This window comes from Panicum virgatum, chromosome 7K (assembly GCF_016808335.1).
Source record: "Panicum virgatum strain AP13 chromosome 7K, P.virgatum_v5, whole genome shotgun sequence".
In the NCBI taxonomy this organism is placed as follows: Eukaryota; Viridiplantae; Streptophyta; class Magnoliopsida; order Poales; family Poaceae; genus Panicum; species Panicum virgatum.
The window spans coordinates 31,317,852-31,327,691 of record NC_053142.1 but is presented as its reverse complement, the minus strand read 5'-3'; the positions used below and the strand labels follow the sequence as shown (position 1 = coordinate 31,327,691).

The window sequence follows — 9,840 nt, the reverse complement described above, 5'->3', positions numbered from 1 at the left end:
AAAAATTACATACAAAATGTATACACACAAAAATTATTCATACCCATTTATTTGAAAAATAAATTCAAATACAAAGGATTTGTATAAAAAATGTGTAAAACAAGAAACTCATATGATCAAATGTGTAAAAAAATTAGAAAAAAGGACAAATTTTGGATGAAATATTGGAAAAAATATTAGGCATAAAGTTTTGAAACAAAATTTTGGAGAGAAATAAGAAAATATAAGAGTTGAGTAGTAGAAAATTTCAAAAATAAAATTTGAACCCACATGGGAGCTCAACATAAGTTGAAACACTTCCACTTTATAATTTAAAAATGATAATTTGAACGTCAGGTGATACGATTAGCAAATTTGTGGATCTAATTGTGCATTTTAAAAGTTTAGGGACCGAAACGACACCGAACCAAATTTGAGGACCGGTGCATTTTACTCTAAATGTTTTGAGTTTCGTTATGGCAAAGTTTTTGAAACTTCACTAGCTATCTAATATAGGTGAAAATTGTGTTAAAAAAATCTACTATAGGTGAAAAGAAAGTAAACTTGGTGGTACGGATAGCTGGAAATTAGAATCTCCCCGTTAAATAGCATCACCATCCCTAAAAATTTACAACAGCTCCAATCTGTCTTTAGTGAAGCACAAAATTACCATCGATCCAATTCTCTAATACCATGATCGGCAGATAAAAAAAAAAGATAAACTAAGAAAAACAAGAATAAGCAAAAGTAGGACCTGCAGCAGCTAATCTAGGTTCTAATCAGAAGCTCCCACTGTCACTGCTTCTCCTGCCTTCTGAAGAACAGCGTCCTGTCGACGGCCGTGAGCAGGTAGAGATCACCGGAACCATGCTCGCCCGCTTGATCACTCTGATCCGCGTTAACGTTCAAATCAATGCAAGATGGAGAAGACGAGGAAGCGCCATCTTCCTTGTGTTCATGGTCTCCTGTGCGCCCCTCCTTGGCCTCCTCTAGCTCCACCTTCACCTTCTTGCTCGGCGGCGAGCAAGCTCTAGACCTGGCGTCGTCGAGGCTCTCGCAGCTCAGGATGATGATGGCGTCGCCGACGCCGACCTCATCGCCGGCATGGTTCCGCACCACCCCTCTCTCGATCGCCTCCTTGATGCCGAGCTGGCAGTCCCGGCCAGCCTGCTCGACGTCCTCCATGAACACGACCCGGTGTGGGTTCTCGGATATAGCCTCGTATAGCCGCTCTAGGTAGCCCGCCGGCTCGCCGGCGGGAGGCGGCGTCCGTGGCCGCTTACTCCGGTGATCCTCGGAGGACCCGGAGGCGGACGGCGACGACGAGGCGCCGCCGGGCCTGATGGACACGACGCTGTTGCGTGACCCGAAGACGAGGCTGGCGAGCTCCCTCGCCACCCTCTCCTTGCCCTCGGCGTCGCCTCCGAGGAAGAGCATCCACGTCTCCTCCTTGGCGGCGTCCGGCGACCTCGACGACCTGCCGCGGCGCTTGGCGATCCCCGACCGGCACTGCAGGACGGCGCTCGCGACCTCGGCGACGACGTCCTTCTGCCAGGGCACCTCCTTCTCCAGCGCGGCGCAGAGCAGCTTCAGGTTCTCGGCGCTGAGCTCCTTGAACCTGGCGCGGCGGCACTCCACCTCCACGGAGCCGGTCGAGGCGCCGGAGTCGTGGGACCTGCCGGCCTTGCCGCCGCTGGCGGCCTCGCGCTTGGGCTTCCACGGGTGCGGCGTGGCGTCGAGGCCGCCGCCGGCGAGGAGCCACGAGTAGCGAGGCGGCTGCTGCTGGTCACCGCCGCCGTGCTCGTAGGAGGAGACGGAGGATGCCGGGGACACCGGCGCGGAGAAGTGCAGCGTCATCAGCTGCGACGGTTTGCTGCAGATGGAGCCCCATGTCTTGCCAAGATCCGTCAGATGCGTAGCTTCCTGTGCAGTAATACATTGCAGTAACAAATTATCTATGTTACTCATTGAGAAGATTAGAACATGCATGTGAAAATTAAACAAAGCATATGTATGATTAAAAAAGTATTCAAGATACACTACTGAACATTGGAATGTATGCTTCGTACCTGCTGGTCACGGCGATGCTGGAGCCAAGAAGGGAGGGTCGACGACGGCGAGACGAACGGCCGCGGCAATGGTGCTTTGGTGTCAATCCCGGCGGCCGAGCAATCGCCGGCGCAGCATCTGGAGATCAGCTGGCTGCCGCCCAAAAGCGGCCAGCAAGACGCCGGTCCGTTCCCATCCGTGTCAGAGCCCGCTTTCATCGACTGATTGACCGTGCCAAGAGCACTGCAGAAACAACAAAACGGAATAAGATTCCACCGTCACCTCGGCCGTCGACGTCTCCATAAAATCAGCTAGCTGCTTGGTAGCTTTATTTGCCGGTGTACTACCAGCAGCATGCTCAGGCACAATGGCTTTGAAACTTTTCTTGATGATGATGCAGCTAATGCTAATGCCCAATATCCATCAATCTATGTACTCGATCCATATGGTTTGGAGCTTTAATTTTTGGTAATGTTTGAACATGAAAACCTAATCGAGATGTTAAGATTAATGGTGAAAGAAAAGGTAGGGAAACAGATAAAGATGCAAAAGAGGGAATGTGAAGGTGATGAGTAGTTCGCTAGCTACTGCATGCCCTAAAGCCTTTGTCCCGAAAGCACGCAAAAGATGCAAGCTTTCACTCACACTCATGGTAGGCAAAGAGAAAAGGGCAGATAGAGCACGCTGCAGGGACGGTACACTCTGGGTGTGTTTAGTTCCACCAAAAACCCCCACAAAAACATCACTTTCCATCACATCTCCATCACATCGAAACATTAAATGTAGCAAATGACTCATGCATGGAGTACTAAATGTAGGTAAATAAAAAAAACTAATTGCGATGTACGTTACGAGACGAATCTTTTGAGCCTAGTTAGATCATGGTAGGACAATATCTACCACAAACAAACTAAACGTGCTACAGTGCGCTACAGTGCTTTTCACCCCGCTACAGTGTATTTCGTGGGAACTAAACACAGCCTCTCTAGCTACTCCTAGCTCATCAGCTACCTCGATCGATCAGTAACGAATGGTCAGGGCACATTTCGTTTCAGGCTGATTCGATCACCTGACGCGACATGCTGAATCGATAAATTTCCAACAACTTTGCATCCATCGCAAGCCGCCGACAGGGACGACCGCCGGATCGATTTACCTGTCGTCGAAGGCGCAGCAGGTGAGGCTCAGCGCGAGGCTGCCGGCGGGGACGGTGAGCGTCTGGAGCCCCCACAGGGTCTCCAGCGACGGCTGCCCCGCCCGGCACCTCGTGTAGACCTGGTACGTCCCGAACCCGAGCAGCCAGCCGAGGCCGCCGCCGGGCAGGTGCTCGCCGCCGCCGACGCACGCCACCAGGGCGCGCAGCTCGGTGACGACGTGCTCGACGGGGCAGTAGTACCCTCTCCGGCCGCTCTGGACGTGGCCGGCCCAGAACTCGGCCGCCCACTTGAGGTCCTCCACGATGAGCAGGACCTGCTGCTGCTGCCTCCTGCCCTTGACGACGACGCACCGCAGCTCGCCGAGCCGCCGCTCCGCCTCCTCCCTCGGCACGCCCCGGAACGACGATACGCGGAGGCTGACGACCTGCGCGCCTCGCAGCGCGTCGTGCCTCGCGTCGCCTCGCCGGATCCTGCTCACGGCCGCGCCCGCCGCGGCCTCGGCCGCGGCCGCGCTCTCCGCGACGACGACCACCTTCCGCTTGCTCCGGGAGGCGAGGCAGTCGAGGATGGCCGCGACGTCCTCGTCGCGCGCCTGGTGGTGGAGCGGGAGCTTGGCGGCTTTGGCTTCGTGGGCAGGGCTTGTGCTGGCGGCGGCGCTGCTGCTAGGGTTAGGGTTTTGGCTGCTGGGGGCGGCCGCGGCCGCGGTGGTGGTTGTGGTGCTGCTGCACACGGCCTGCTCCACGTTGGCCTTCACCTGGGTGCTGGAGAAGCCGGCCTCGCGCATGACGCGGCTCACGCTGGGGTCGTCGAGGATGGAGACGACGAGCTGCTCGAGCTCGATCTTGACCGCGAGCACGGGCTGCTGCTGGCTCTCCACGGAGCCGCGCCGCTGGTGCGCCTGCGCGCGCTTGAACGCCGCGACGAGCGCGTTGGACAGCGACGGCGGGTAGTAGTGGTGGTGGCCGCCGTGGCCGTGGCCGCCGAGCAGCGGCGACGAGGCGACCGCGGCGGAGGCCGGGAGCCGGTTGAGCGCGACGTTGAAGCAGAGCTCCAGCGCCTTGCACTGGAGCGGGTGGGAGTGCGAGCGCAGGCACGCCGCGCGCAGCAGCCCCGCCGGCGCCGCCAGCATCGCGCTCGCCACGTGCAGCGGCGTCACCTGCGCGTTGCCGCGCCGCCGCGCCAGGCTCACCGCCTGCTTCCCCACCGCCGCGGCCTCCGCCGTCAGCGACTGCTGCACCGTGCACCCCCCGGCCCTCATCTGATCTCGAGCCGGCCGGCCGCTTGCTTGCTTATTATAACCTAGCTAATAAGCACAGTTAGCTGGTGCTACCTGCGCTAAGAGCGATTCGATGCAGCAACGGCAGTTGCGAGGTGGAAGGAGACCAGGGATCGGAGATGAGTAGATATAGAGGGGATCGGATCGGATCACTGGAGCTGCAGCTGGTGGATGCGGTGCTCCTTTATATGTTGGTGAGTGTTCATCTTTTGAGCAGGGTCGGCCGGCCGGTGAGGTCTTGAGGTGAAGCATGGAAGAAGGATTTGGGCGTATGGATTTGTGCTTTTCTTGTTAGGGAGGGCTGCTAGATGCATTTTCTTTGCTCCTCTTGGGTTATTTTTTTTTCTGGGCGGTCCAAATAAAGTGGATTTTGTGGTGTGGGAAAGAGAAATTGGGTAGAGCTAGCTAGGTAGAATGCATGTGCTGACAAAGCAGATACAAAGGCGCCTCAGCTTTCTCCCCCCCCCCCCCCCCCCCCCCCTCTCCCTATGTGCAGCTCCCTCCCAGTCTACTAGCTCGATCTATGACCGCCAGAAAGCCACAGATCATATGGATTGTACACACGGTGTACAGTAATGCATGCAGTATCTTTGTGACCAGATTTTGCATGTGATCGGCTGCCTCTAAAGAATGACCCAATGAGAGCTAAATTTTATGCTGGGGGATGGACGATGCATCAAAGTGAGCAAAGGCAAGCATAAAATTTCGAACCTCTGATCTGCTGGAAGGATTTGATCGAACAGGTGACAAATGTGCATGCATTGATCACTGGAGCAGTCGACCATGCAGGCTTTGAGGTTTCTGAAGTTCTTCCTAGCTAGCTAGTCCCTCCCCTCAATAATAAAGGTACAGTGGTATGGTTTGCAGCAGAAATATAATCTGCAGATTTTTCAACATAAGTATATAAATGCACAAACGACATGCTGTTCTATGCTGGCGAAATGACATATTCAACCTTCGCAAAAAATTGAATCTTCTTTATTAGGCTATCAATTTGGTTTTATTAGAAAATAAGAAAGCTTAATGTTGCTTGCATATTTACATGAAAGCACTTTCAGTTGAGTAAACACACACACACACACACACACACACACACACACACACACACACACACACACACACACACACACACACACAAAGAGTCGCCTAAATTAAAATGCTGCAGTAGCAGTACCCTGCATTATCTAAAATGCTGAGAGCGAGTACACATGCATGATAAGAGAAACTAGTGAACTGCTGCTTTTACACCTCCCCCGCAGGTCGTATAGTTATACAAAATCGATCACATTAACAACAGGAAATGGGACTGATCTTGCAATGATGGCGATACAACATACTGATGCTTTTACGTGATCGATCGATAGAATCTGATGTGGCCTGCAATGACCTCTCATCTTTTGAGAGGGCCCATTTAAATTGGTTTTCTTTTCCTGCGATGGAGATCTTTGCATTGTGCCCTAAAAGAATCGGGAACTGTGTACGGCCTCTTTCTCTCTGGACTCAAAGTATAAGGAATAAAGCGTCCCCCCTTACTGCCCATATGCTCTGTGTGTGTGTGTAGGTATGTGTGTATGCATTATGCATGGCAAAGATTAGACTCACTCAGAATTAGTAGCTTGTAGGGGGCATAAAAAAAACCACATGATGTTTAGCAAAGCAGGGGCTTTTCAGCATTTCTTGCTCCTCAAAAGCACAGACCGCATTGGTACTATCCAGACACAGAAATTGACACATTCAGTCGATCCCAAGTTTAGGCAACCTCTCCAGTTTCAGTGCCACGCTGCCACTACTGTACTATAACTAGGACTGATTTACAAACATGCATGCATACTAGTAGTTGATCGAAATTACAGCGGAAGTTCAGCAGTGCATGCCCATATCACAACAACAACTCTGCTATACTAGTAGCATTTCTCATAGCAGTGTTCAAATGATGTGTGCACTGTGCAGTAGTACCATGGAGCAGGATTATCGGCCAGGGAAAAGCCAAAGCATGTAACAAAGCGAGGTTTACTGGATCATTGACCGGTCATTACTGTGTGAATTTGCATCAAAAGCTGTGCTCGAAACATTGCTCTTTATGGGGATACGAACAGAGAAAAGGGGTCGGTTAACAGCTACTCCCAGAGGTAACGATCAGAAATGTGACTTCCCCCTCACGCCTTCCATCCCAAGAGATCCCTCTCATTACTCAATCATCACCATCTCCGTTCTTCACCGGTAAATTTCGTTTCCAAGATCACAATGAATTATGTGGTTATGCATATATACATACATCCCAAAGTTTTGAGCCTGGCCTGAAGTTCTTCAAGTTTTCATAAACCTAATAAGTGATCACTAGTTCTGAACTACTCCCTCCGTTCCAAATTATAAGTCATCCCAAGAATCTTGGAGAGTCAAAATTTTTCAAGTTTGACCAAATTTATATAATAAAATAATAATATTTACGATACTAATTAAGTATCATTAGATTCTTTGTTAGTTATATTTTCATAGTATACCTATTTGATGTCATAAATTTTTGTGTTTCTCTCTATAATTTTGGTCAAACTTTGAGATGGTTTGACTCTCCAAGATTCTTAAAATAACTTATAATTTGGAATGGAGGGAGTACCATGTAACTGACTGCTACAGAGAGCAACATGTCGCCTTCTTTCTAGGATTCCGGCATCAACGCATTGTGAAGCTCTGAGTGTATGTAAGATCTTTTCAAACTAATCTGAGAGGTAGTGGTCACAGTCAAAGAAATCTTTGGTAACATATGGCCCAAAAGGGCAGCAAAAGGCCAAGCCCTAATCATCACAAAGCCATTTGCCCCAAAAGGAGCGCTCCATGGAGGAAAGTATATACGCAGTTTGAGGAACGACCAGAGAAGAGGGAAGAGCAGCGGCAATGCTGCAAAAGAAAACACAAAGACGAAAGCAGAAAAGAACCCTAGTAATCACTGCAAGCCCTTCTTTTGATCTCCTCTTTTCTTTCCCTAGCTGCTTAATCGAAGCAGCGGTTAGGTTGCTGTTCCGATCTGTGTGCGAATGACAAAGGGCAGTGTGGCGTGCTGAGGAATTAAACAAGCGCCAAGCTCTGAGTAGCTGCAGTCAGCTTTTTAAAGTGCAGCAACTGGGGTGCTAAAAAGCGCATAAGTGGCATTATCTGTAGAAAAGCTTCTGAATTTTAATTCCTCTGGCGCGCTGGTAATGGGCGCTCAGAAGATGCAGCAGAGGCAGCACTACACTACCACTGCAAGGTTGTGGAAAAGTGGCACCTGTGTTTTCTGAACCTAGTTTTGGATTAAATTTGCCACACTGTTATTGTGCCTAGTATCAGAAATCCATTTTTTGGTGATATCAACGGATAACTATTATTGTGCCTTTGCTGCTTACACAAAGGCACCTATGCAAAGTTTGGCAAAGCAATTACTTTGAACATTGAAGTTTGAACCTGCAGAAATTTGGTGAAGAAGACTCCTGCCCAGCTGTGAATTCCACTCTTTTTGAATCCCAGTTTGTTTCTCTCTTTTCCTGTACACCTCTGCAAACAGAGTTCAGTTGAAAGTAAGTAAACAACCAATAGGCAGTTCACTAGTTCCCTATATGCAAGATAGGCAAAAGAGCTAGTGATTCACCATGCAGGATCTAATGATACAGCTGATACTCACCAGTCACCAAGGTGCATTGATGCTGAATAGCTGTGCATGCCTTCCCAGCTGCTATCCTACTGGACTGGCCAGGCCTGGAAGCTGAAAATAGATTCTGGTCCTATTTTTCATGTCACCATTTTCAATAGACTTTGTATAGATCGAAGGCCAAAATTGAAGACACTTTGACCAGAAAGATTCTAAGGCATCATGTATTTCTGAACAGAGGGAGCACTATATAAGCATTGAGCAACATACATGTCTGCCACCAACATACCAAGTTACCAACCTCAAGCTATGATGATCCAGCACTAACATTATAGAGATTATACAATCCCAACTAGCGATCCAGTCATCCAGCAAAATCAGATTTCTACCTATTAGGCTACTATACAAGTCTGAATCTTGACGAAGACAACGATCCCCAGATCTAGAGGCGGCGGCAGTTGCTAGGCCTGCTTCAACGCACACGCTCTGGGCCGAGGTACTTCGGGTTGGGCTTCGTTCGCGTAGCCGGGCCCAGCCGGATCGAGCCCATCTTCAGTTCCCGCCGCCTCTTGTGCAGAGTTCCCGCCAGCTTGGGCTTCCTTCACCTTCCGCTTTGCCTGCAGTCCTGCACCCAAAGCTTTCCTCTTCTGACGCATTGTCATGGGTGCTTCACCAGCAGACAGGGTCCATGACAGGCTCGCTCTCCTGCACGCGCAAGCACCCAACCCAGAGGTCCAACCACAGGTCAAAGCTCACACCACGCACAAGGTAAAACCAATGCTGTGGACTGTGGCACCATGGCGACCTATGAACTGCCCTAGCTAATAAAGGCAAACTATGAGCTTATCATCACGTGGGTATGGTATAAACTTTTCAATTTTTTTTCTTATTACTCTCGCTTTTGTATCTAAACCATGCTATTTTTTGCTAACAGCAGTGATAGTCAGCATTCCTTTAAAAGAAGGTCATATTAAATATTTTGAAATAATAGATTCAGCATTTCTTAAAAGAAAGTTCAACATTTCGAATAAATCATTCCGGCAGCTTATATAAAATGCTGAAGTGGTATATCTAGAGAGTTGAAATCGTATATCTAGAATGCCGAAATTTATCAGAAAAATAAAAAACATATAAGTATATTGGATCCCGTTTTGTTAACAAAATTATAAGAAGTGTTGTGGTTTAAACGGAATTGAAATCTGAGTGAAGCACTAGAGAGAACATCGAATTTGAAGTTGGGCCCAAGCAGCAGGGATGTCCCCACCCAGTCCCAGTGTGCAGCAGCGCGCGAAGACGAAGGGGGAAAGAGGGAAGGAAAATGAAACTCATTCACACGGACGAATCTTATAAATCAGAAGATGAGTAGATTTTCTGTCTTCCGAAAGATAGATAGGATTTACGGATTAGAGGTTCTCTGAGCCGGCCTTATGGTTGGTTGCTTGAGCTTGACGAAGAATTTTTTCTACTAGCTTGGAATTTTTGTCGGCCCATTTTGGACCGGCGGAGCACATCGGCCCAGTGCTCTGCTCTGCTCTGGGAGACGTCCAAAGCACAGAGCTGCCGCACGGCTGACGGCTCCACGACGCGGCGCCCACGCGCGCGGTCAGCGGGTAGTAGGGCGGGCGGGTTGGTTTCATTTCACGTCTTGTTTTGTCTAGGCACTTCACCGTGCGCTGGTTATTTTTTTTAAAAAAAGACAGTGCGCTGGTTATTTTTTTTTAAAAAAGACAGTGCGCTGGTTCTGGCTCGTGTGCAAA

General features: G+C 49.7%; 1 protein-coding gene across 1 annotated transcript; it reads right to left on the bottom strand.

The window, feature by feature from the left end:
- Window positions 1-543: 543 nt before the first annotated feature.
- LOC120640946 (protein SMAX1-LIKE 3-like) lies at window positions 544-4,898 on the bottom strand. Its single transcript, XM_039916887.1, has 3 exons — window positions 3,185-4,898; window positions 2,049-2,271; window positions 544-1,902 (listed from the first exon to the last, which is right to left on the bottom strand). The coding sequence occupies exons 1-3, from the start codon at window positions 4,441-4,443 to the stop codon at window positions 775-777; spliced, it is 2,610 nt and encodes an 869-aa protein (XP_039772821.1). The 5' UTR covers window positions 4,444-4,898; the 3' UTR covers window positions 544-774.
- Between the last annotated feature and the right edge of the window lie 4,942 nt (window positions 4,899-9,840).

Coding starts and splice junctions, on each gene's coding strand:
- LOC120640946 (XM_039916887.1), bottom strand. CDS start 4,443: ATGAGGGCCGGGGGGTGCACGGTGCAGCAGTCGCTGACGGCGGAGGCC. Junction 2,272..3,184: donor TGCTGCGCCTTCGACGACAG/GTAAATCGATCC, acceptor TTGTTTCTGCAG/TGCTCTTGGCACGGTCAATC. Junction 1,903..2,048: donor AGCATCGCCGTGACCAGCAG/GTACGAAGCATA, acceptor ATTACTGCACAG/GAAGCTACGCATCTGACGGA.